This window comes from Centrocercus urophasianus, unplaced genomic scaffold (assembly GCF_019232065.1).
Source record: "Centrocercus urophasianus isolate 14NV4802_14NV808 unplaced genomic scaffold, USGS_Curo_1.0 seq_14, whole genome shotgun sequence".
NCBI lineage: Eukaryota > Metazoa > Chordata > Aves > Galliformes > Phasianidae > Centrocercus > Centrocercus urophasianus.
This window is the reverse complement of record NW_024884586.1, coordinates 46,445,690-46,473,582: the sequence shown is the minus strand read 5'-3', so window position 1 is coordinate 46,473,582 and position 27,893 is coordinate 46,445,690. Positions and strand designations below refer to the sequence as shown.

Below are 27,893 nucleotides of genomic sequence, written 5' to 3'. Positions count from 1 at the left end.
ATCCCATGACTGTGCAGCACAGCCCAAAACAGCATGAAGCATTTCCGTTCTCAATTCTACAAAATGTCCTTTCTCACTTTGAGAAAGCTCCTTTAACATCCTTTCATATCCCACTGGTCCCCTCTGAAAGCGGCCGCTAGAGAAGGTTTTGTGGGCTGAAGTCAGATTTGGACTAGATTAATGCATGATGCTGAGTCTACATGCATACCAAACTAATTGTGTTGCAAGACAACTAACACTTGGATTTATTCTAGGTAATATTTTATTTGGGATGGGGTGCAGCTCAAATGGTAGAGGAAAAAGGCCAGAAAACTGTCGTGATCATTTAGTCTGGTAAGAGATACAACTCATTTCTCAAAAAAAATGAAGTCCAGTCTTAGTCCAGTGCCATCGTGCCCTGTAGGTATAGGCAAGTAGCTGGAATGGTTAATTGTGCCCCTATCCCCCTTTATAAAGTACCTTATTTCCCATTTGACTGATGTTTTGAATGGCATCCCATTTCAGCTCACAGGCATTCATCCTGTCAGACTCTGACTATTGTGATAAGAGCCTTTTATTACCAAATTTTATCTCTGTATAAAGTCATTAGCTGAAGAACAAAGCCTGCAGCACTCACAAGCTGTGGAAGGTGGGATATTCCTCTTTACTTTCTTCTGTCTTCGTTCTGTGGTTTTCTCCAGCACAGAGATGCAGTACAGGGTCTGGCAGGGGATGAGTTTGTGGTGCTGGGGCTCATACTGTCCACTATCAGATTCGGAGCGCAGGTCCCAAAGCAGCACATGCCCTCAGTACAGCACAAGGCACCCCATCTTTAGAGGACCTTCGCTCACATGCACTTCAGAGAGGCCATGAGCTTCCTAGAATTTGAAATACATAGGATTCAGGCCAGCTCAGGATTTACAACTTGCATGGGTTAAGTAGTGGTATTGGCACTTACTGTATGTTTCCTTATGGAGAAAGCAACAAATGCAAGCGAACTTCAATAGAAATGAAACAATGATAAAAACAAACATTGGGGAAAACATCAGAATACAAATTTGTACTCCAAACATCTAGACAGTGCTAAATCTAGATGTGTATCAGGCTAAGTTAACCAGAGACAGGAAGAAATTCAGAAACCGTCAGTCGTAGATGAAAAGTGTATTAGGTAGTTTTCTTTTACGTAGCTACTTCATGTGTCCCCTTCACAAAGCACACTTAAAAGCAGGTTCGTGGTGCAGGGGAAGCAGTTAACAGCACCAGCACCATTTCCCTTGCAGTGATTCTTCCAGCAGCGCAGCCGCCCTGTGCAGCACTGGTACAGCTGATGGTGCCCCACACCCTTGCGGTTGCACTGACAGCTTTTTCTGCTCTGTATTACAAAGCCTTCAGAGGCAGCATTGGTTACACCAGAGGATTCAGTTTTCTGAAAGGGCAACAGCTGCCCGTGCTCCACCTGAGTGCAGCTGAAGAGTTGAGGTCTGCAGCTGAGTGAACACAGCTTTTCTACCTTACATTATTTAACAATAAAAGGGAGACAGAGGCAATATGTGACTTTAGCCAAGGTATGATTTTTCAGAATAGTTTAGGGCATGTTTTATGTTCTGCAGGGGTTTTCCATGACTTGGGGAAAGCCTAAATGTGTACTGAGAAACATCTTCAACCTTCCCATAATAAAGGCCGTGAGTGACTGCAGCTACTTGCCTGCCTTGGTTTCTAAGGAAGACTTTAAGGGCACTGTCAGTGGCATTAGTGCATTAAATGCAACAACAGTAATCTGCCAGTAACCAAACAGACCTGGCAGGAAAGCACCACGGGTTTGTCAAACTTCAGTGAAATTAAACACTTGTTCTGTCATCTCTGTTCTTTACAAATTACTGTGCAGCCTTCACACATCTCATGCTGTTATCCCAACTGTGCACAGCAGTAAGAGCCTCTGCTGTTTATAAAACACACTCAGGAACACAGCAAGCAAATCGAGTCTTCAGCAGTGGTCAGAAGGCAACAGCCTTCAAGTGCCCCACCAGCTCTCACTTCAGCCAGCTCTTTCGCATCCATTCCATTGCTCAGGCTCCACAGAACAGTTTGAGTTGGAAAGGACCTTTAAAAGTCATCTAGTCCAGCTCCCACCCAGTGAAAATGAACAGGGACTTGCTGTTTGCATTCCACCCTTTGGCTCTTCAGCAACAGACCGCAAATAAAAACTCATCAGTGTTGCTTTAGCTTCGCCCCCAGCAAAGAACCTTCATGTAACTTTTCCTTGGGGCCACTTGGGTCACAGCCTGGCGCCCCTGTCTCTGAAGAGGTTTCTCCCTCTTGCATTCAGCCCAACCCACTGCTTCCAAGTCAGATTTATTACAGCCTGCTCACAGTGTGCAGCAGTCACACAGGCACTGCCCAGACACACTGAGGCCAGACCATGCAGGGACCACCTCATAGTTCCCAAACGGAGTTACCGATCTGTGCCAGAAGATTTTATGATGACTTTTGCTGTGTTATGACACAGGTAGGGGATTTCTCAGCCCGCAGCCTGCCTGCCTGGCGTTATCTCTTCACTCACCTATTTCTGTTCTCGTGTGCTTTACTCCCTCTGGTGCATTGGCTGCACCTCCAGCCACAGTGCAAGGTGAGCACATAGCAACACAGCTCAGAAGTCAGTCAGTGACACTCACTGACACTGGGAAGATTTTCTTGGGGAAAGTAAAGATAAATGCCACTTTATATCACTCGTTATAAGCTGGCATTCTATTCATAATGGTTCTCAAGAACCCCCTGCTCATGAAATGCACAATAACGAAACCATCTTGACAAAAAGAGAAGGCATATTGTATATACTAAATGCTGCATTTTTCACACACCTAAACTGCACTCGGGTTCTAAGGGCCTGAAGTTTTAATTTCGCTCCTTGAGAACAACTATGTAACATACCTTTAAAAGTGAGGGGGTTTATTTTTAGTCATACTGGAGATAATGGAAAAAACCTCAAATCCTGTCTAAAATCTGGGAAAAAATAAGCTATGAATGTCAGAACACCATTTCCTTCCAGAAGATTACCAATGGTTTATTATTCCAAGTGTATATTTAGAATATTCCACTTTCATAGTTGCTTTAATATCAACCACATTAAAACATTTCTGATAGCTGATTGACCGCCTGCATAAGCAAATCCCAAGCTCCCACACCTGTTCCATTACACCGAGTGCTCACAGCATCCTTCCCATGTGTGCACACACACGTGGAGCCTCGGCACGTTCCTCAGGCACACAGACACTGCATGAAGAACATGTGGCCCGAAATGTCAGCGAAACAAAAAAGCACACCCCTGCTTTTAGAGCACTCAGCAGTGTCCCTGCAGCAGCCTGGTGATTAAAAATGGAGTTTTAAAACTCTGTGCTTCCTGTTCCTTTGGTGCTGAGCAGCTCTTGTGCCATGAGTTAGAAACCAAACATCAATAACGATTCTCCCTGTTTTCTGCTGTAGGTCACCTACATGAACGTACTTTATTCCCCTGTACTTTGGGCAGACCAACTGAACATTCTGGTTTGCACCCACGTTAGGTAACACTGTCATCTTTCTTCTCTGAGGTTTTGTGGAGGTCTCAGGAACACACAGAGGACAAGAAACACCTGTGTGGTGGCTCAGCTATCCAAGCAGCATGGAAAAGGCGTTAAGAACTCGGGGGAGGGGGGGGGTTATTTTGCAAACAAAAGGAAAGTTCATTTCCTCTGTTAGCTCACCAGAGCATTAGGTGCAAAAACATGCCTAGAGCTCATGAAAGACCTTTACTTATGTCTGAATCTACCAAAATTCTTCATAGAGCCATCTGAAAAACATTTGATTTTTCCTTTACAAAATACTACAGAGCTTTTCTGAACCGTTTTATCAAGAAGGCTGTTAATAAAAAACACACAGACCAACAGAAATTATGAGCTATAATCAAATCTTTTGTTTGGGTTTTTTGAGTTTGGGTTTTTTTTTTTTTTCCCCATATATTTGAAGAGCATTGACAGAACAGTCAAAACTGCCTTCTTATTGCAGCAGTAGTCAACTGTCCTCATGCTGACTGCCATGTAAATAAATCCAGTGATCAGCAAGTGAGCTTGGTATATTGCACACACCTGCAAGAAACCACAAGTACTTACACTGTATCTCATCTGAATGCAGTCATGGGACATTCCAACAGTTTAGAAAATAAATGGGCACAAATTCATAACTGAAGCATGATGAAGGTTTGCTTTAGAACGTAGGGAACAACAGTGAGGTGAAAACAAACACAAACGTCCTGGATGGCAGCGAATGCAGAAAGGAACAGACACTCATTGCGTGTGCCACTGAGCTGGCTCCTAACAACCCAGGGCTCCTCCACTCACTGTCTGGCCATCCTGGCAATAGACCACAACACAAATGTTAAAATAATAACACTAATAAAAATAAGTATGGATTCCAGCTTATTTTAGCCTAGATGTTCTAACAAAACGTCACCATTCATTCCTTGGCATGGGGATGGGATGCCTGTGTGCTCCTACTGCGTTCCTTAATCGCCTCAACACTTTCTACTCTTTGCAAAGGTTAGGGCAGCAAGTTTGATCTGACTATAAGAATTAATTCCAACAATCATGTAATTATCCTGTTGCTGTAATGACAAATGCCTACACAGAACAACCCGAGATCCCTGTGAGTGCTGCGTTGTTTCGTATCCAGACAGATTCCTCCGACAGTATCTTAAAACAAGTTTAGCGTTGCAAATGCAGCTCTACATCTTCTTGCTGCAAATCTACAGCTACACAAACTTCTGGGAAAAAACACTGCAAAGAACTTCCCACTGTTTCTCCTGATCCCTCAATTTACCAGTCCTAAGTCAACTCCAAGTTCGTTGTTACAGCGAAGCCCTGAGGCTTCCTTCCTCAAGTCCATCCCACAAATTGCTGTTAGAGAACACTGGTTAAGGTGCAGACACTTCCAGGTATCTTACCTGTTACATGTGTGTTCAGTGGGTTTGAATCTGACGCAGCAAACAGTGGCATGCATTGCACTCCTAGGAGTTCAACTCCACTGATAATTAACAATTCCTGTATTAAAAACACCAAGAAAAGTCAACTGTGGTTCTGCATTTGTGCTTCAGCTTTAGTCTAGTGTACTTCTCAGCATTAATCATGCCAGATTGTTACTACTTAGAATGTAACAATCCTTTGGTGATCTACTGAAATTCTGGTTGGTTTTTGTTTGTTGTAACATTTATTAAATATTTAACCTCCCCAAATGATTTAAATTAGCACACAGAACCGTCTCGAATTCCTCCTAGCATTTCTTACCACCAGTTCTGACTTCCTATGGCAAAAGGCTGTTCCAACATCACCCTTATAGGATTTTTAGCAGCATCAAGTCTTTATTCCAAACATGAGAGGGTAAGATTGATATTGAACTGAAAACTTAATGCATTCCCATAAGATGACTGGTATCACCACGCTCACTTTCTCCTTTTTCCATGTCCCAGGAAACCCAGTGGTGCCTGCATGGTAGAGGCCGCAGTACTGGCTCGACCCGTGGCTCTCCTCACTGGCACAAGTTAAGAAAGAAAACCCAACCCTTGTGAGCAGACAGCTTCTGCCTCTCCTGCACGCTTCACTGCTGAATTGTTCATCCCACAGACAAACAGGAACTGGCTTTTATGCTTGAAGGGTGTTTATATTTTGCATAATTTAGTGAAGGCCCTATCCTGCTTCCATCAAGCTCAAAAGCAAAAGCAAGCTGTTACACTTGTGCCAGAGGGAGCCAAGGAGCCTCAACAGCCCTGACCAAAGGGCACGGGAGTCTGCCTGCCTATCTTCATCCATTCATCAGTGTAGTAAGTAGCAGCTCCTCAGCCTACACCATGCTAAGAGAGGAAAGGGACAGGATTCGCCCCACTCCAGAAACAGATATCAAAGCACTCCTACCTCTGCTCACCTGCCCTCACCATTACCAACTTTATTTACATTGGTCAAATAACTCCTGCTGCTCCCCCAAAGCAGGGGGAAATCCTGCACCCAACTGAAATAGGTTGGAGATTCATGATCCTTGAGGTCCCTTCCAACCCCGGCCATTCTGTGATTCTGTGAAATGCCCCACTTGGAATGGGATCCATCTCTGAAGGTAGGCAGAGGGAGCAGCCGCAGGCACAGAGGGCAGCATGCACGTGCTGGATTTAACCTGCAGAGAAAGGAAAAGAAACAAAGGGGAAGATTAGGAAAGCTCTGACTGTGAGTAAATCAGTTTTCTTTCATGTGTTCACTAATATTCTCCTGCTGCTCCGAAATATGATGCTCTAGCTTTATTCTCATCTCTGAATAAAGATGGACGCTTTTCTGTGCTCAGGTAATCTATCTGGATGTTTAATTTCCATTTACTGGAAAAAAAATCTGATACTGAATTAGATAAGAATTAGAGCTTCCCTTGGGGTGAAGCAGTTAACACAATGAAGATTTGTGACTGCCTGCAACCTGCAGTTGCAATTATATGAGTACCATACAGGTCAGATATGTTTCTTAACAACACCGAGGGCAACTCAGAGACTTCCAAACTAAGCTAACAGGTGGAATACAGTCAGCCACGTCAACCTGCCTCACTTCAGGTCTGTTATTTCTTTAGTTCCATATTATATCCGTTCTCTGTGGTCTATGAAAATTTCAGTTTACAAAAGCACACAGCATTAATTAGTTGTTAACATGTGGTTCCAACCCATGTTTATTTTATGGATATTAATCTGAAGTTAAGTCAACATGAAACTAAAAAGCATGCAGCATTTTCAGGGGCAACACAAGCCTGAGTCTCCTGACAGCTGAGGAAAATGCAAACAGCCGTGGGACTGGGAAAAAGTTGTGTGTGTAAAAACCAAGGTTGGGGAATGCATGGCTGGAGCTGGTAATTTGTTGTGGATCAGTTTATTGCAGAAACAACAGATACAGGCTGCACATTTCAAACACTGCTACCAGAACTCCCACCTCTGCTGCTTTACTTGGCAAAACACGCATAGGGTCTCTCCCAAAAGACACTTTAAAAGAAAGAGGCGGCAACCAAAAGCTCCCTCACTGTGCATTTCCATAAAGCACACCCACCATTTATTCAAGAAACGAAGTGCTGGCCAACGAGTTCATTCCACTGAGCATGCTGAGGTACAACAAGAGTAAAGGAACTCAGCCCAATAGCCTGACCTGGTCAGAGGGCTCTGAACCTTTTGGCCCCACTCAGTCACAAAATTCAGTTCCACTGCCCCAAGCGATGACTCTGTGACCTGGGAGGACAAAAGAGCTGAAAGGGCACAAGGTGCAGATGTGTCCCAGCAACAACACTGTCTGAGCTGTCTCAAAATTGCACAAAGTCATTTAAAAAGCAACAGATGCCTTTTTTGATCTTCCGTTTATAAGGATTTTGGGTGCAATTTAAATTTAACACCATTTTTAAAAGAAGTTTAAAGTGACTTTTAAATCGAAGCTGCAGCATTAAATAACCAGCAGGGACAGAAACAAGTGAATCACAATGAAGTCACCAACAGGCAGACCCAGCACTACTGCAGACGCACAGCTGTGGCAGAAAGACATCAGTTAGTAAAACACACCACGTGGAACTCTGGTACTTGTTGGAATGGGATTACTTCCAGAGATGATGAGGGCATCTTTGGCACAGCCATAACCACAACTTGAGGTACCCTCTGTAGTCCAGAAACAGTTTTTAAACTCTGAGCTGAACTTCTAAACCTGACATTCTTGTTTTGAAAGAATTACCAATCTGTGCTGATGTGGAAAACCTCTGAATTTTTTTTATAGAACCAGCTGTTCTATAACATCACAATCCTTAAATACACTTTTGCTGCTTCCAGTTGTAGTTCACATATGTTAAGTACAGTGTAATTACCAACCAATATTTGACTGCAATGGTACTCCAAGGGCTGGAGGTAATTGTGTGTGCAGAGCCAGATGCACAGATTGGAGTCTGCCAGTGGAGCAGAATAAGCATAAAAACTCAAGTGTTTCAGAACAAAGCAATTTTTGCAGCACTTAATTGCTGTTTGATGGAACACTAAAACAATGCAATCATCGAGAGATGCCTGCACATAAGAGGCTTCTCTGTCAAGAGCCATTCCTTAAAAGACACACGCTAACTTTAAGAGGTTTTCCTAAAGCCTTCTCACGTTGGCCTGTTATTCAGTAACCACATTTTCAGAAGACTGGTTTTGTTTTTTAACATCCCCCCCCGAGCGTCTGATAGCAGCTTATTTCAAATGCAGGACTGGAGGACTCCAAGCACAACTGCTGTCATCACATCTATTAATTTCTTTAACTCCCTGACCATCTCCCATCTTCCAGGTGCACCCACTGAGATGCTCCTACCAGCAAAGAACGAAGCTGCCTGGAAGATTCCTGGTTATTTTCACAAAGCAAACACACCCTAAGTAACACCAGTCCCAACACTTCTCATCCAGTCAAAAAATCAGCTGTGCTGAGTAGTGCATTCCCATCTGGTTGAATACATTCATATCTTCACTATAAAAATATGATTCAATCAAATGCTTTACAAGCTTGTTACAAACCAGCAATATGACAATGCAAAAAGTACTTATTTTCTATTTCATCAAGAAGTAATTCCCTCAAGCATTAGGAAGCAACGTAAAATCTTTTAATATATTGAGCAATTTCATTAAGTTCTCTGTAAAGAAAGAAAAACACAGCTTGAAATACAAAAGCTTTTAAAACACGACATGGAATTTCACTGGGAAAGTAACAAATTATGCAAGTCACAAGCCTATATTATGCATTAAAATGTTGGCTGAGACACTAAACAACCATAAAAAGTATTTCTATAAAAACTGATTGAAGATGTATTCTTCGTGAACCAGTGAGCAAACATTTACTCTTCTCAGATTAATATTAGCAACTTCAAAAAAAAAAAAAAAAAAAAAAAAAAAAGCATTCCTCTGATGACTGATGTAAGTTCCCAAACAGAATTCATGTATTGCAGTTCTTTCCACAGAACACCTCCAAGTAAAGCAGCAGCCAAGTACTGCCTGGAAGGATGAAACAAACAGAAAAACCTCTGCAAAGCAGGCTCCCATTCCCAGAATTTTATTTTTTCCTGCTTTTGAGGGAACTGTTGTGAACTCTCACTCTCTTCTGCACAGAAGAAGCAATCTTCATGGACACCTTCTTTGCCAGGGAGCGTTCCACGGCTCCGGGCCTCCACAACAACAGCTGGGCATCCTCTCCTCCTGTCAACAGCGACTCCTCTGCCAGGTTCCAGCAGAAAGAGCGAACGGTGGCAGAGTGCCCCCCTGGAAGGGTACCCACCAGGCTCAGCCCAGCAGCGCTGCAGCTGATCAGGTGAACGTCTCCTGTTGCCGTTCCTCCGATCAGAAAGAGTCTGTCAGCCTTTTCATGGTACATCCCTCCTACCAGGTAATTTAAGCTGCCATTTTCAATGCAGACTGAGTCTCTGGCGTCCAGAACACGCAACAGCATTACTGGTTCTTCAGTATCTAACTGAGCAAGGTCCCACCAACAAAATCCCTCATCGTGGGTCGTGCAGTAGATCTGTTCATAATCTTTCCCAGACCAGCCAATAAAACTTACTGATGAATCTGAATTACAGGTTGATATCAAAGCATCATCTTCGTTGTCCTTGTTAATGTCAAACACATTCACCAAGCCGTCAGTCGACCCAGAAACGACCAAACTGGGTTTGACAGGATGAAAACAAATCTTAGTGACATCATCATTGTGACTTTCAGAGTACACTCCCAAAGGTTCCCTCATTGTGCTGGCACAGTCCGTGCTGCCTCTCGCATCCCAAAACACCAGGAACGTATCCGTTTCTACTTTTTCTGTTCCAGCACAAATCATGAGATCACTGCAATTGAGATCAAAACTGATAAACACGTTGGAAGGATAGCCACTGAATACCTGCACAGCTTTCTGAGTTGCTAAACGAATATCCCAACATTTTACTGTACCATCACTGCACGCAGAGAACACCAAGCTGTCACACGCATGTGCAAATCTGATGCCGTTAAGTGTCCCAGGACAGCTACTGTACTCCCGCAGGAAGTTCAGTGTTTCTCTGTTATAGACCCTAATGGATTTATTGGAACATGAAACTGCCACAAAGCGACGACTTTCAGACTGAGCAGATCCAGAGATGTCTATATCCAGCAGGTAAGCAGGCTCCTCACTTAGCACAGAGCGCTTTGCTATGCGCAGGCAGGCAAACTGCTCCTCGATCTTCTCAACTGCAGACATCTCAAACGCTGTTCTTGAAGCTATCGGGAGTCTGCAGTAAATAAAATATGAGGTTTAATGATAAAAGTCTGAAATAACATTAGCTTTACATACATAGGTATGAAAAGGTTTCCTGCACAGAGCTTTTGCATGAAATCAAAGGTCAGTCATCCTGAAGTCCTGCCTACCATTTTATTTACAGAAACAGAGAACCACCCAGAGCTTCCCCCAGCAAAGAAGTTCAATCTCCTCTGATTGTAAGCACTGCATCACATAATCCCCTCAGAGGATTAAATAGGCTGCTTGTGAATGCTGTGAAAGTCGTTTAGCTACATTTGCTTTGTTGTTGCTGGTTTTGTCTCTCTTGTAAGTAAATATTAAAGCAACATCCTCTGCAAGTGGAAGCACAAGGAAGGCATGGTTCCTACCTGAGGAATAACTTCTGCTCTAAAAGGCTGCTTGCACTCACAGCCCACAAACAGTTGTATCACTGCAGCTGCAGGAGACTTCTGGGCCCAACTTCTGCATAGGCAGAGAACAAGGCAAAAAATGGAGTAGAACTACAGCCTGAAAGAGACAAATGAGATACCTTTTGCAGCTATTCAGGTGCTCACTGACACATGCAAGCACCCATTCAGCACACCACAGGCTACCTAAACAGACATGAGGACAGCACCACAATTTGGGAGAACTGAGCATTTTCAACAGTTCTCCCAAGAACCAAAGCCTTTCCCGAGGCTCTTAAATAAAAACATAGCCCTGGCTCTTATTGCAACTGGGAAAAAAAAAGCCTTTCCTTCCAAGGCAATTTTTCTCTGGCATTATTGAATTATTCTAGAAAAACAGTATTTCAGCGATACACGTGGATATTTAAATTTAAAGGAGATGTTTACCATCAAAATCAACAGGTGGTTTTGGTCAGTTCACAAACTTGGATCACTTTTCAACAAATAAAAGGTAGTTGGGATATAGAAAGGAAGCATAATCATCCACACAGACGATTTCTCTCTCACTTACAGGCTCAATTAGACTTCTCTTCTGTGTTATAAAATGAATTTCGGGGGAATCACAGCAGTTCCCGTGGGGGTCAGCTCTCCTCACTCCAATGAGACTTTAGCTATGAGATATGGTTTAGTGGCTTGTGGTTGCAAGGGCAGTGGGAGGACAGTTGCACTAGATGATCTTCTAGGTCCTTTCCAACCTTGTGATTCTATTATGGATGTTTCAGTTAAGGCAGAGAAGGGTAAAGCAATACTCCAAAAATGGACTTATTTCCTTACAAAGTAGGCCAGCACCCAATGCCAGTGGTCACACACATGGAAGGATTCTTTCTGGAAAAATCCAAATAGAAACCAAAGAGAAATCAGGCAGGCCCAAAATGCAGGAAAATACCATCATGTCTTCCCAGCTGTCCCATCAATTTTTTTTCTCCTAATTCCTCAGGCTGGATTTTGGGAAGGGGATGAAATGAGCAAAGTGCTGCGTACTCATTGGCTTTGGCTCATTATTTTAGTGTTCCACAGAAGGCCAGCAACAAAAGAAAAGTTGCTATGACAAAACTGCATTCTGCTTGTTTTTAACATGGTGTTGTTGGTAGTTTCAAGGCCTTGCCTTCCCTGCTCTGTTTGGTACATACAGATACACAACACACCATGTGATAAACGAGCAAATTCTTAACAAACAGCTTAAGCAGACCCACTCGTACAAGCTTAATTCTCAAGTCACAAATAATCTAAGCTATCTGACCTGGTAATATCCTGACAAAAGGTCCCAGGTTAATCATTTACATCAAAGCAACCTTTCAGAACACATCTACAAGTCATTTTTGCCATCAAATGCAGACATCCTGTGGAAACTCCTTTCCCCTCCAAAAAGAAGAATTTCAACATGTTTTCTGGCACTGTGTACAGCCCTACCCACAGAGCCTGCTTCTTACATACTCAAACGGGACAAGACTTCAGTAGAACCAATATAAAAGCAGACAGCTGTTGGACGCTGCTTGCTCAACTGTGTGCAAGGCTAAGGCCCAATTGTACCAGGTTTGTTCAACTTTATTTCTGAAAAATCACCAGCTGTGAAAAGGTAGAGACTGCAAAAAACACACTTCATTCAGATTTAATAATACTCTCAGGGAAGTAAAAGGAGCCCAAGGTAGTGCCTCAGCTTTCACTCCCAAATGATACAGGTGGAGCTGTTTTACACTAGCAGAAAACACCACATATTTTCCAGATAGATGTGTAACATACATCATCAGGAAGGTGCAGCCCTCCCTTCTGCTTCCCAGCAGCAGTTAAGGAGCTGCAATACCACATTTGATGGCAGCAGGGTTTTTTGCTAAAAACTCAGTAAAAATATCTGTCCCAGTAAGACGGTCTTCAGGCTATTATGAAATTGGGATTGAAGGTTATATAAACAATTTGTGCTCCAGCGTCAGGGTGTAGCTGCCAGCCCTTCCTTTTCAGGAGGGGAAGTCACTGTTGTACTTTGATGGGAAAGTTTAAATGGCAGGAATAGGATCTGTGTTAAATTTATGGGACAAATAGGAAACAATGGTCTTCCAAACACAATAGAAGATCACTAAGCATTGGAACGCTGCCACCTCGAAAGCACATGCTGCTCTGCACTGCAGAAGTGAAGCGCTTTTGGTTGGGCACTCCTCAACTTTGACAACCCAGGTATCCACTTCGTTACGGCCACCAGGCACCCAGTGCCAAGTAAGCTGCTTGGAACGCTTTGGTCATAGCACAGGAGCCACTCACAGCGATCAGTGCAGAGACCTGCCTGCGAGAACCTGACACCAACTGGGCGGGGGGAAGGGAGCTTGCTCTGGAACTGCCTCTGAAGAAGTGACAGAGATCCCTTGGGAAGAGAAGAGGAGTTGGCTGCTGCTACCTCTTTTCTTTAGGATATGCAGTTGTTGGTAGAACTCAGGATCTTCCTCTGTTCCAGCTCACAGTAGCCCAAGGTTTGGATCTGCGCATGCAGTCTCAACACTGGTCTAGTATTGAACGTGGAGGTTGGCCCTACCTGTGGCAGGGAGGTTGGAGCTTTGATGATCCTTGAGGTCCCTTCCAACCTGAGCCATTCTCTGATTCACTCTATGAACACAGACAAAAAGCAGGTGATGTCAGCATGATAGGAAACACCACGGCCTGGATTACACAGAAGTATCTGGCCCAAGTGTCTGGCTTACGCCACTCACTTTCATCTTCAGCAACTGCCACTCTTTGCACAGAGCTGCATCTCCCACCACCATCCTCATCAAGGTGAAGCCACCTGTTACAAATCAGCCCTACTTTACGTGATCCTCCAACCTACAGCTGCTTGATCTTTGCTCTGCATTTACAGTTCTCTGTAACCTCGGAGCATCTCTTTGATATCGCAGCACACCATTAATGGTAAGCTTCTCTGCATCTTGAGAACTCAAAATAGATACAGTCAACTGAAACAGCCTATAATATTTTGACCTCCAGGATGCCCTACAAAGTTCTGTTAAAAAGAAATAAGCTTGGTTTTTAGAACAGAAGGCACAAAGGGGCAGGAGTGCCAAAGAGGAAGAAGTTTGCAGATGCTGTGGTTATGCATTTCTCCCTGGTGGAGCATGGAAACAAACATACAGCAAGACAAGACGCAAGCAGTCACAGGTGCCCAAAGCAGCCTTCCATTGGCAGAGAAAGGAAAGGTAAGCGCCTACGAGCACAAACTAAACGTTTCATTTTGCCTGAGCATATACTGCTGTGCTCTTTCTGTATTACTCCAAACCTCACAGCCTAAACTCAAGCCAGCAGGCTCGTGAGTCCTCTCCATTGCAGAAAGCTTCTCAGAAAATAAAGCAGCAATTCCTAAGTTATCCCTTCTCATTGTGCACATTTGCCAAATCACGTAGTTCTCAATTCCAAAAGGGAACATTAGCTCTGCAACATACAGCAAAGTAAAATCACCTGTGAAAAAATACCACAGAAAATGCGGCAGAAATGAATCTTTGCCTCAAAGACTTGGTCAGTGCCTGAGAGGAACTTGTAAGAGAAGAGAAACGAGTAATAAAAAAAGAAAACGACCTGCAGATTTGGCAATCTTCTCTGCAAAGGTCAAATACCAGAAATAGCAAGGGATCTGAACAGCAATAGATGAAATCTTGCGCTGTTCTACTACAAACAATGCAAACAGACCCTCCCTTTATTTTCACAACTATCAGCAGTGCAAGAACAAGTTAAGAATAAACCTGAAGCTCTGGACAGTGGAAAGCAATCCACGCATGCAACATCGTGTGCTCAGCATTTTAAAACAAAAACAAAGAGCAGTGTTGGTTGAGGAGAGCACATCAGTGCTGCACCTCACTAATGCGAAACGCCTTTGGAGACCTCTCCTCATTGGCACCACTTCACAACAGAACAGATCAGCCAAATGATCTAAGAAAGGAGGTGAAGCACAGCAATCCCATCAGGCACGCAGAATTCCTACAGGATATGCACTGCTGTACTTGGTTTTGTTATTGTACCGAAGCAGTAAGATGAGGTGTTTTTCCAGCATTCCCATAAAGGCATTTTTAGGGCAAAGAGGACAGCATCTCACCAAGCACACAGGAAGGGGATATTGTGCACCAGAGGCTAAGCTAAAGTGCAGAGATGAGACGTAAACTGCCAAGAGAATTATTTCATGCTTTTAAATCGCTACGTCTTGTTTCCAAACAAAGCACAGCAAGAATAAAGCTCCTCGTCTCCTCAATTTGGCATCTGTAGCACCGAGAAAAATACATTGAGAAAGCAGACGGGAGGAAAAAAAGATAACAGCACTGCCACAACAAATTCTGCAAAGAGAACAAAACCAAGCAAACAGAGATAATAAACTGTCTGCATTCCACTAAATGAATTTAATCCTACCAGCACGGAAATGGCCTTAGCAGCACTGATTAGAGGAAAAAGTACAAATCAAGGAGAGAACAAAGGGAAGCAGTCACAGGAGGTTGTACGTAATTGTGATAATGCTCACATTATTAATTTTAGAATCACAGAATCACAGAACGGCCTGGGCTGAAAAGGCCCACAATGCTCATCCAGTTCCAACCCCTGCTGTGTGCAGGTCGCCAACCAACAGCCCAGGCTGCCCAGAGCCACATCCAGCCTGGCTTTGAATGCCTGCAGGGATGGGGCATCCACAGCCTCCTTGGGCAACCTGTGCCAGTGCCTCACCACCCTCTGGGTGAAAAACTTCCTCCTAACACCGAACCTAAACCTCCCCTGTCCCAATTTAAAATCATTTCCCTTGTCCTATCGCTATCCACCCCTGCAAACAGGGTTCCCCTCCTGTCTATATGCACCCTTCAAGTACTGGAAGGCCACAATGAGGTCTCCCCCACAGCCTTCTCTTCACCAAGCTAAACAAGCCCAGTTCCCTCAACCTCTCCTCACAAGAGAGCTGCTCCAGCCCTCTGCTCATCTCAGTGCCCTCCTCTGGACCCGCTCCAAGAGCTCCACATCCTTGGACTGGGGGCCCCAGGCTTGGACGCAGCACTGCAGATGGGGCCTCACAAGAGCCAAGTAGAGGTGGACAGTCGGCTCCCTCTCTCTGCTGGCCTCCCCTTTTTAATTGCAGCCCAGAACACGGTTGGCCTTCTGGGCTGCAGGCACACACTGCTGGCTCTTAGCTTCAAATCTAAATCAAAAGTATCAAAATACGATGCTCAGATAGCTGAGCTTCTTTCTCCAGAACAAGTTTCAAACCTTCTTTCAAACGGATTGTTTCTAATCTCTGCTCATCCGCTGCCACACACACGACAGACCTACAAATTGAGGGGCAGCCACTAAGTCCTCTGCCACCTAAATCCAACTCAGACATGAAAGCGGGGTGTGACTGAGCACTGATTGCCGAAGGAGGTTTCCCAGCAGTGACCTCACCAGGTTGACGCTGTAATGACACCCATGTGCTGGGGTGGTCCAGCATAAAAGAGGAGGGCACAGTAATAGAAGGATACTGGGCTTCACTCTTAGGGCTGCTCCTAAAAGAAGATGAGAGAACCTACAGCAGACACATTCCTACCTCATAAAGACAGGAGATTGCGCAGGAAAAGTCAAATTAGAGATAGAGATAAATTAGATTGGAGAATGGCTGCTGGGAAACCCGTCCTAGCAAGGCCCTCAACTTCCAAGAGTCTGCCTGCAAAGCCACCACAGCCAGCCAGCCTGCCTCAAACCATAAGAATCCAAGTCTCAGCCTTCTGCATTTGTGCTTATCTCACACCACAGAAGAATCCTTTCCTTTCTCTTATGAGCACTTCCCATTGCAGACATCACATCGACCTCGATTTTTGTAGCCGCAAATGTAGAACAGGAGAGAAAGAACTAATTAGTCTCTCAATTACACAGGATCAGCAGCAGCTGGAAATCAGATGTGTAGGGTACAATACACTACTGGGTGCAGTATTAACTCTGCCTCCATTCACAATTCCACAATACAGTCGTTATCAGCTACAAGCTGATATCAAAGCTCTCTCTGAACCTGCCTCCTCACTAACAGCATTTTCTTTTGTCAGGAGAATCAGCAAGGTGTTCAGCTTGGCACTAGGGCTGAGATGGCCTGCACACTGATAAGGAAGACAGAATTGAAGCTATTTATCCAAATGGGAGGCTGGACTTGAACCAGATGTTGGCCTACAAACACTGTCTAGCCTGATGATGGCCAAGCAGCTGCAACATTTACTCTTTAGTTTCTGAATGTGTGTGCTACTGGACCAAATGCAAAAGGCACAGGAACACTGCAATCCGTGACCACAAAGTGCTTCAAGGTCCCTTCGAGCCTGGGATCACAATGCAAGACTCCTAACAGCAGTGACCTGCAGTGCCATTTTGAATCAAAAGAAAGCACCACACAGGCAGGCAACCCCAGGATCCAGCCTACAGAGGAAGGCAAAGAGGAAGAATTACTTACGCAGCTGCATGAATAATTCAGTGGCTCTGAAATGAGAGTATTTATTTCCTTTGAATTACACACTGCTACTCGGTATCAACATCCCCATATAAAAAAAAAATGGAAATGTGGAGACTCTTCCCACAGACTGGTAAATTTTGCTGAAATTCTTCCAAGGAATTTATTTCTACATCACAGAGGAAGCCTGGGAAACTTCAGCCTAAACTTAGCAGCAATCAGACTAAAAGGATACAAAGACACTTAGCTACAGCAGGAAAAATAGCTCCTGCCATCACACACTGGTGCCAAATTACCTATAATGAGATGAAATGTTTTATTTACCAGGAGATTTCAGAAGTTCTTTCACAACAGTAATTTCACTTAAGCACCCTCATTCTTCAAAACAAGGCTATTATGTTTTCAGGACGCTTTTCTTAAAAACCCAAGCCTAACTCAGTACTGCAGTTCACATCTCCACTAGGAGTGCTGCTGGGAAGCTGATAAGACGTTCTCAGCTAAGCCCAGACGTGGCAGCTCTACTTTCCAAAGAACATTCCTGTGCCTGACCACTTCTAACTGCACCAACATCCCCAGTTCCAGACGTGTTACGCAAGGAAAACAACTGCAAAACCCAAGTGGAGGAAACAGCATCGCTGTCTTCCCCTCATTTGCTTCCCCAGGAATGTGCAAGTTCCGAAGGTATCCCCACCAATCACACCCTGCAACATCCCCGTTTGATATTTAGCTAATGCAGAACATCACCACATCAACATGATTTGTCAGAGCCTCTCCAGTATCAAAGCAACAGTGGAAACTGGAGATCCCTGTGTGCCCGTGACAGTTCACAGACGATGGGTTTCCAAAACACACTCTTTGTGCACGACAGCTGGCAGGCTCTGGTGAACCATTACCATGCCCTAAGCTCGCTTTTCAGTGCTTCACAGCAGACAAAAGGAAAAAGCAGCCATCTAAGCGACAGCAGTAGGATGAAAAGGCTGAAATAAAAGTTTTTAGAGCTATGTCCACTCGATCCTGTTGAAGGGAATTTACCTTTCAGCTTCCATACAAGATAGTGAGGCACCAAGTCTGCACGCACTGTGGACATGTGAGGCATTCTCTTCAGCTCTTTGTTTTCAAGGGCCTTTCAGCAGTGCTCACACTTGACCCAGACACAACACTCCTGTACTGGTATCACCAATGCACTACACAGACATAAAAAGGGAAAAGTGATTTTTTAACACTCAAATACATGTTGATTTTGCACCGTACTGCACTGAAAGTTCACATTCTCTAACTCTATGAGAGAGACTTCGGTCTCAGTTGTTAGAAGCGGAATCGAGGAAGGGAAGGACAAAAGAAGTATTTACGCATTAATACTCCTTCACTTTCTGAGCAAGAGACCTATCGTATGTGGCAACACAGCCGAGCCCTGCTGGCAAATCCTAACCAGAGCTGTGTGCTTTTGTTAGCACCCACAAAACATCAAGGATCTGCAGTGGATCCACAAAGACTTTTCCAGTATCTTCAGCAGACAGCACTGCTTCAAAACAAGACAAGTTGAAGTAAGGCAAAAGTTTCATGCATCTTAATACCCCTGCTCTCCAGCCCTATTTGTTCTCAGTGCTTCAGTCAATCCAAATTTCACAGGATCACGGCAGGCTGCCAGAGGGACTCGTTGCTGAAGCCAATCTCTTGATAACTAAACCATAACGTAGCCCAGAGGACCGGTTAGATGATCCAGGGAATTGACTGTTTATTTTACAAGACGTAGCTGGGATGCTTTGCCTTGTATAGCTTGGAAGAGACGGAGACCAAGAGGGCATATGATTACTATCTACAGATACATCAAAGGAATAAATGCAGGGGAAGGAGGGGGCTACTCAAGAACAATACTGGCACAGTTTAAGACTACAAACTGACCATAAAAAAGATTGGAGCAGAAATTACAATCAAGTTTAACTGTTAAAACAGTTCCCGGTTGGAATAGCAGGGGCAAAAGCTCTGATTTCTTTATCTGTTTCTGCAACCCCGTCGGCCTGGCACCCACAACTGTCCCTGCACAGCCAAGAACAGACAGGAAAGCTGACTGAAAACCAAGCCACTGTGAGATAAGCAGGCTCAACGCTTCTTTCTGGAAGACACCAAACTGGCAGCCAGACAGCACATGGCACAGCAGCTCTCACTGCACGCTGTCACAAGCAGAACTAAGCCCGCTTCCAGCCTGTGGTGGTTTCCTCTCCCCACGCCCTTGAAATCACGGGGATAAAAACCTAACAGCTTGAGCGTGCTCCTACCGCATGGCCACATCTTCTTATAGAGGCCGAGCGGAAAACGCGATGTGTCCCCCTCACATCAGAACATTTAATTGACGCTGCCAGGAGAGCTGGGGGCTCGTCCTGCAATGACTGCAGCTCTCAGCACCACAAATAGCCAGCAGCGTGGCTCAGATCAATCACACGCACAAGGAACTCAGTGAGCTGACGGTACCAGCGTGCAAGGGACAGAACGTGTCATTTTGCACTCAGCCCACTTGATGTCACTAATGACCAGCAGTCAGACAGCTGAACCAATCTGCTCAGAGCTGACGTCTGACACAACGGGAAGACTCAAAGAACAAGAAATCGTTATAGATTAGCAGATTTTTAAAGGAAATATTAATGTGAAATTGTTAAAATGAGCATTGTGTAGCTGCTATTTGTTTCCTTCCACCACTTACAAAATATTCTGATTGTTGAAAACGCTTGAACATCCCTAAAAGCAGGACAGAAAATGCATTCTAATCTGGAACTTGTAAAACAGCTTAACCAAACCACTCAGTATTTGTCCAGCAATTCAAACCACTTTTCTTAGCACTACAGATTGACTAGCTTTGTTTTTCTGGTGAGGTATGTGCCCCTATTACTTGTTTGCTTCTGAAATACTTTGTCAGAACTCCCACTAAAATATCAGCTAAGAAAGAAATACTTCATAGAAACATTTAATCCAAACTACTGAAATTTGAGCTGAAGGTAAGATTTCAGCATCAGACATCTCCCAGTCTAAAGCTTCATCTACCAAATAAACAACTTTGAATATACTATTTCATAATTCTCCTTTCTCCCGTTTGTTTCCAGGCTAACAATGCTCTGCGGTTGGTCACATCCATGCAGTTACCTTAGCTATTTAACCAACCCTACAGGGAATGCTCTGAGCTTCTTTACAGAGAGCACTGAATGCATCCCATCTCTGCACACCGACTGCGAGTCAGCAAAGCAGCGCTCACAGCATGGCCAGGGTTGGAAGGGACCTCAAGGATCATGAAGCTCCAACCCCCTGCCACATGCAGGGCCACCAACCTCCCCATTTAATGCTAGACCAGGCTGCCCAGGGCCCCATCCAACCTGGCCTTGAACACCTCCAGGGACGGGGCATCCACAGCCTCTCTGGGCAGCTGTTCCAGCACCTCACCACTCTCTCTGTAAAGAACTGCCCCCTCACATCCAACCTCAATCTTCCCTCCCTCAACTTGAAACCATTTCCCCTTGTCCTGCAGTTACCAACCCTTTCGAACTGTTGATAGAGCTCCTCCCTGCTGCAGATTCTGCCACGGGCAAGTGGGAAGGTGGTAACAGCTGAGAGGAGGGGAAAAGGGAATGAAAAGGAGGCAACAGGAGGAAATAAGCGAGGAGGACACACCGAGAATTTATGTAACCCTTCTGTTAAAGGAAAAGAGCACAGCAACAAGAAAAGGGGAAGGAGGTAATGAAGAAGTCTGTAGTGTGTCAGGGTGAACTTTAAAGAGGGCAAAGGCATGCCGGAAGCTGAACTTCCTAACCTCAAACAGCTCAGGCAATGGTAGTGCTCCCACACAGAAGCCCACACTGCTGTAAAGATGCCAGCGCAGGCTCTGACAGCTCTGGCCTGCCTTCCGCTGTCCATCTTGCACATCCCAAAACGCACCCATGTCCAAAAGCGGGCACGTCCGTGTCTGGCCCAGCAGCCCCTGCGACGGCAGTGACGGAGCTGCTGCCATCGCACAGCAGCCACAGATGACACAGCCCAGCTCCCCCCAGAAGCACCGGAACTTCACAGCAGACTTGGGGCCCAACAAATGCACACCCCTAGGAGACAACGAACTCGGAATCACACCGTTACAACCGATTCCATTCCTTATCGTAACCCGGCGTTTTCCCTCACGCACCCCCTACCCAGAGACCGCACGCCGCTCACCTCAGCCCGGCGCCACGTGCGCCCCGCCCGCTATAAGTCCCGCCCTCAGAGCCCTCCCCTGCCGCTCCATTGGCTGCTCCTCCCGCCCCGCCCGCCATAAACCCCGCCCCAAAAGTAATCCCCTGCCGTCCCATTGGCTGCTCCCACCGCCTTGCCAGCCGCCATTTTACCTCCTCGGCGTCAAGGGAGGAAGTGACGAACCGGAAGGGGCGGGGCGCACCGCAGCGGCCTAGTCCCGTTGCCATGGCACCGCCGCCTTTCTACCAGTTAAAGTTAGATTGGTGGTCTTCACCCCAGCGCCCATCCCCCCCGCCCCCCCTCCCCCAAACCCTGTAAGTTATGATAAGTAATGATATTCCCAACCCCACAGGTTAAGGCTTAGTTTTTACTAAATACTTTATTTTCCCTCCATCACCAGCCTGGAACTACATTTGTTCCCACAATCACTTTTAAAGCCAAAACCTAAACATTTGCACTGATCTCATGTTTTTCTGGCAAGGTAAGGCAGCTTTATCTAAACCAGAAAAACATGACCGCATCATGTGGGTAATTAGCACAGAACATCATCGAAACCCATGCAAACCACATAAAACACTCCTGCAGTTTAACAGACTTAAAGCTGACAGGTAAAGCGAGCAGAACTTCAGCCAGAAGCTAATTCAAAGCACTGACATCTCAGCTGCTTCCCACTTGTGTGGGAAACCTTAATTCTACACGCTCCAAGTAGTGTCGCTATCACCACAGCTAGCTGAGCACCGAGCAACACTGCAGTATCCTGATGAGCAGAGAAAGCCCATCTCTGTGATCACCTCAGTGCTGCAGAACGATCAACTCGTATTTCACAGACACGCTGCTGATTCACCTGGACTGCAGCTTAAAGACAGCTTGCTAAATTATTGATTAGAACTAAATTTAACACTTATTTGCATTTGTGAGGAGCTGCAGGCACACAGTTCCCAGAAAGCTACCTGCCAAGCAGGTATCCCAGAGGACCGACCTGTTCACCAGCTGCCATGAAGAAACACCCTTGGTTTTCTTTTTCCCTTTATAATTTTTTTTTTTTTCCTGAAATACAAAAGCAAGTGACAATAAAAGCACAGAGAGCCAAATTACCTTCCCAGTGTTTTTGCAGTTAAATGCCTTCCATAAGTCTGTCACCCAGCACTACAAGCACTGCTCAGATTAGCAAGATTTTCTTAAGGTTTCAAACTGAAATCTGTTTACATTAAAGAAAATATTGAATTTAATACAGTAAGGCTGTATTGTAAGTTTTGACAGTACAATGAAAGATATTTTTAGCTGACAGTTTCATATCTGAGTTTCCCAGGGTGATCAGTATTGTCACAAGCTCAACAAATACCTTCTGTTCATAGTCCACACAGTGAAAACAGCTGCAAGATCAACTGGAATGGCATAGTTCTACAGCCACAGATTTGGCATTCAGTACTGCCAGATGAATCCAGCCCTGTTAACTAAGTACAAATTTCATGATGGTACACCAATGCTGCTGAGTCACAGCGTGTGTTTGCTGGAAACACCATTAAAATTCATCACAACAATTGCACGACTGCCTCTGGAGATCTCTTAACTCTGGACAGTCAGTTCACAGACAGAACTTGAATACATTTTTAGAAAGGAAACTCTATGAATCCCACCTTAAAAGACAGAGTAGCTACATAGACACATCTGAGTTTCAGTGCTGTGCGCTCTGGGACTAAGGTCAAGTACTCACACAGCAGGTGCTCTGCAACAGTAACTCCTTGCTGTGTGCCTACACAGTGCCATCACATAGGTTGCAACACGACCATCCCCAACTATGGCCAGCAACATCTAGGTGCTGCCCTAATACACCATAAATATTTCTGGTATCTGGCTTTTCAACCTGCTCTCAGGTTGTGTTGTGCCAAATGCAGGTCAGCAAGAACTGCTTCTTCCTCTCACAGCAAAGTTAAATTTAAAAGAGGGAGAGAGAATAAAAGCTCCGTTGTTTTTAGAGTCATTTTATGTCTAACATTCAAAGTAGAAAAATATTTATATGCAGGTAAATTAACTTTTTTCATAAATAACATTGGTAGGGCTTGATAACAATCTGAACATCGCTTGCTGCAGTTTTAACTCGCACTACTCAGTCAAGATCTATCAAATCAGGCAGTGGCATGCAAAGTACTTCACTATTTAATTAATCTGATGTACAGGGAGAGCTTTCAACTTACAGGCTTCTTCACAGTTTTTTTTGCCTCATACAGAATCTTCTTCCATGGCACATCACTCCAGCATGCAAAGATTTATCTGGTAGTGTATTTTAGCCACCTATGCCAACTTGTACAGTAAATCTGCAGTAAATCTGCATATGCATGAAGTGTTACAAACCTGGGATCAATGAATACAGCTCCATCCACAGACTTCCTACAGCTGACATACCAGAAGGCAATGGGATTCTCTAGGGTTGATTTAAAACGTCTTCAAAAATTACATCTTACTGGACTGTTTCAGTTTGCAGTTTTTGCCTGTTTGATACAAGGGTGTGTGGGTCACTTCTCTATACCATTTTTTAGTTAGACCTACAGAACTTGAAAGAAGATGTAAAATGAGGCAAATTTGTCACTGTGATTATCAAGGTCCTGAATTACCGAAACTCTAATTATATACAACAATAGAGGATGGTTTGACTGCAAAGTCAGACTGCTTGATAAAGACACCATTCTCTAGAGTTCAGCTCCGTGCTACCAGCTTTTGACCTCAGAGAAACAACACTAACTTCAGCATCCTATAGTAAAAGCTGCATCTCTCATCTTTTCCAGCATTAATTCTTTGTTAGTAACATTTCTCATGATCTGCACAGGTTGTCAGTTTAAGACTTCATAGATGACCCTACTGACCCCAGAATTAGGCCACACAACATGGGCTCATCCTCAGCTATTTTTTAACCCTCTCTAAAAGTCTAGCTGGTATTCCTACCACAGCTCAAGTATGGGAAATAGACTGCACGTAGGTATTTGTCTTCCTGCCTTTTAACAGGAAACCCACTTTGGGTGCATGTGTGGAGGTTTGTTTTGAATTGGCTGTTCTGTTACTGGCAAAATGTTTTCCCTGAAGAAAAAAGATCAAAGTGGAAGCAACACTAGAATCTTCCATCTAATTAGTAACCAGAGACCGCCCAGAGGGCTCACCTGATAGCATTCTCAGATTGGTTTGTTTTTTTCCATTTGTACAGAGACTAAAAAGGATGGCTCACCACTCAGCCATTTCCTTTCTTCCTGGCTTCCTCCTTGTCAAGCTATTAAGCGTGCAAAGTTCCTGAATGCAGCAATGCCAGATGTTGTCACGAGCTCAAATATGGCACCCATTGACTTATTTTTGGCGATTTCTTATGAGAATGGATATATTTGTTGGATTACATGTGCTCTAAGTTTTGTTGTTGTTGGGAGTTACCATTGCTATCTTTGCTTCAAGATCCGGTCTGCTAATTAGCTGAAACCGGTTGACTACGATTTGAATTATGTAAGATTTGATCCCAAAATGCTCAAGTCTACTCTCCCTGGAAAGAGAGAAACAAGGACTTCAAAGGAGTTACACAGTTAAAAAAGAAAACTGCTGTATCATCAACACTGCTTTACATAACTACTAAAATGTCTCGTATGTAGAAGAGAAATAGGCATTGATTTGCATTGACAAGAAAAATCTCAGCAACCAAATGAAGATGCCTGGACATGCCTCTAAGTGGCACGAGCTAAACCTGACCACAACAACTTTTAATTTTTCTTCCAACCCTCCATTAGCAAATTCAGTACAAAATACAGGGACATTACCAATACTAAGGAACCAGAAAAGAACCCCCAAGCAAGGCAAGCATGATGCAGTGTGCTACTTAACACTGGTATACAAGATCAGCCCAGATGTTAAACTGGCTTGTTCTCTTGTCACTGGCTTAAAGACAGGGATAACTTTTGTCCCTTCACAACTTTCATACCACTTACCCAACTGCATTACATCCCATGGACACTACTCCAAAGAACATATTTTAATTCTTAAAGCAGCATGGGACCACTTGACCAAAAATAGCTTTATTTAATTTACAGCTCCAACATCTGTAACTGATCCACTGCAGTCCACAGCAATGATCATTAAGCAGTCAGTAAGTATTACAGCATGAAAAACGCTGTAATCAGTAAATCACCAAAAGTGAATGATCAAAGTCCATTCTAACTAAAGCGAAAGCATAAGTAACTGGCTTTGTAAATCTCAGTTCAGAAGTTTGTGCAGGTTAGTAGAAATCTGGGTCATTCTGTTCTGAAATTTAATCATTCTTTGCAAGGCAAGTATGATTGCATCACTTTGCTTAACAGCAGGAGATCAGCAATTGCAAAGTAGCACTTCATATAGGCATTTTTGTTGGCAGTCTTCCCAAGGCAGCTGTGGACTTGATTAGCCACTAGGACTGAATTTTCTACAGCAGGAATTATCCAAATACAGCTACTGGAATACCAAAGGAGATAAACACGATGAATTAAATAATACAGCAAGGTTGTGTCTCTAACTGACTGGGAAGTAGAACACGCTTTCTTTCATGCTTTATTTTTTTCCTTTTTTTTTTTTTTTAAAGATTCTAGCAATCTGCCTACAGACACATCTGAGACTACCTGGCATCAAACCACATGAGTGTTAGAACAGATGATGAACTATATAATAGATGTCACTTCTAGATAACCTCTAAGCCAAAACAGTTCCCCGTTCTTAGGGAGGAATTCAGCTTTTAACTAAAGTGGAGACCTTGCACAAACTAATAGGCGAGCAACAAGTTCAATCCAACTAGACAACCTATTTGCAAACCATGGTTAAACTACATCAAAGAACTATTAAAGATAATTTGTATCTGCGTAGTTTATGCATTTCTCCTCATCTGGTCCACTCGTGATCTAACAGTCTCACAGAACAGAAAAGGAACACAATAGAAAAATGGGTCTGTCAGAATGGTAGGGATTGGAAGAGGCCTCTGGTGGCTGCCTGGTCCAACCCAAGCTCACAGAGGTGGCAGCACTGCCAGATGCAGATGGCTTTCAGGCATCTCCAGGCCTGCAAAGATACAGCTGTTGGTTCAGTATTATTTATCAAGATGGACTGGTCAAAAGAGCTCCAACCACATCTTTGTATTGCAGTTTATAGCACAAACTACAACCGTCATGATCCTATCAGTTAAGCTCTATCAGATGTTTGAGCTACTCTAAGTCCTTTCCAAAATTATTTTATTCAGGAAGAAAGATGAGAAAGACCAACACCTTAAAAGTTATTTTAATGGAACCAAGGGACTCAAGCTCTGCTTTGATAACAAGTTAAGTGCTTTTAATAGACCTTCCCACCTTCTCATCCCCAGCAACCACAACCAGTTACAAATATCAGTAGAACGATTAAGAACAATTAATTCAAATTGCCAGAGAGGTGAGGTTTAGTTGCATTGGTCGAGGTTTTCACAGTATAGTTCCTTTATCCTATTTTGGGTTTATCCTTAGGAGTTCCTTTGTCAGGACTAACAGAGGCCAAGGAGGCCTTGACAGGACAAAAACCACAACATCTTCAAGTAGCAGGAGAATTGCATGTCATAAAGTTCTTACCTTATGTAAGAAGTAGAATCCTGCACACCAGCACCACAAAAATCCTTGCAATTAGCACTGCAAGGAGAAACACTGCACAATGCTCAATAAATGGGCTTGAAATAGCATTCCTACTTCCTTTCAAGCACAGTTCCCTCCATTCCAGTGTGTGCAGTACTGGTCCTCAAACATCACTTCACTGCTCAAACTTCCTCACTTAGTATTAACTGTACAACTGCAGAAAGAGAAGAAGCAAGACTTAAAACAACTCACTTCTTTTGCTGCACTTCTCAAAAAAAACCTTAAAGCTAGAGATGGTTATGCAGATCCTAAATTAAACCAATGCTTCTTGGTGGTTTGTTTGTTACACAGGAGTTACGGCAATACAATCTGAAGCGTTTGAAATTAGTACCCTGCAATTGGACTCGTTTACTAAGGAAGCAATGCTCATGCAAACATGTTGCCTACACGCCCTCTATGAAAAGCTGCAGATATTCAAACAGTCTATTAAAAAACAGCCACAGTCAGCTGATTTTCAAAGCATATTTGGGAGATGAGTTACTGAAAGGTGAGCGGCCCAACAGGATACAAACTCATGGCAGTGAGTTCTTGAAGGATTCTCATTTCAAATAAAATCATCCACCTCATTAAGCTAAAACTGCAGTGCAAGCACCCATCAGATAGCCACCAGAAACCCAAACCTGAGCACTTTCAAAATTTGTGAAGCTGTTCCTTCCTGCCCACAGCAGGCACTGCTTACGGGCAAAGCAAGTTCAGCCACCACAATAAGAGCTTCTTACCAAATTCTTTCAGTGTGCAACTAGAAGAACATTAAGGAAGGATGTAACTTCAGCCTCTGCATGCAATTTGAACAGTAACTTTATTATTTAATATATGAAACTCAACAGTACCAATGTTAAGACATCTAAATCTTTCTTCACTCTTTTTTCCTGGGCGTTTGCACCTA

General features: G+C 44.0%; 1 protein-coding gene across 15 annotated transcripts; it reads right to left on the bottom strand.

The window, feature by feature from the left end:
• Window positions 1-244: 244 nt before the first annotated feature.
• On the bottom strand, window positions 245-21,377 carry WDR89 (WD repeat domain 89). 15 transcript variants are annotated; one of them, XR_006168165.1, is made up of 4 exons: window positions 21,339-21,377; window positions 18,180-18,331; window positions 4,122-10,278; window positions 245-857 (listed from the first exon to the last, which is right to left on the bottom strand). XR_006168165.1 is itself a non-coding variant. In XM_042814725.1 (4 exons), exon 4 carries the CDS (start codon window positions 10,245-10,247, stop codon window positions 9,078-9,080), a length of 1,170 nt encoding a protein of 389 aa, XP_042670659.1. In that variant the 5' UTR covers window positions 10,248-10,278; window positions 10,655-10,793; window positions 18,180-18,331; window positions 21,339-21,377; the 3' UTR covers window positions 245-9,077. The 15 variants fall into 15 exon arrangements, 10 of the variants coding, with proteins under 10 accessions (XP_042670659.1, XP_042670660.1, XP_042670662.1 ...); XR_006168163.1 differs by having other exon boundaries at window positions 245-4,361; window positions 4,952-10,278; XR_006168167.1 differs by having other exon boundaries at window positions 4,952-10,278.
• Window positions 21,378-27,893: the final 6,516 nt, after the last annotated feature.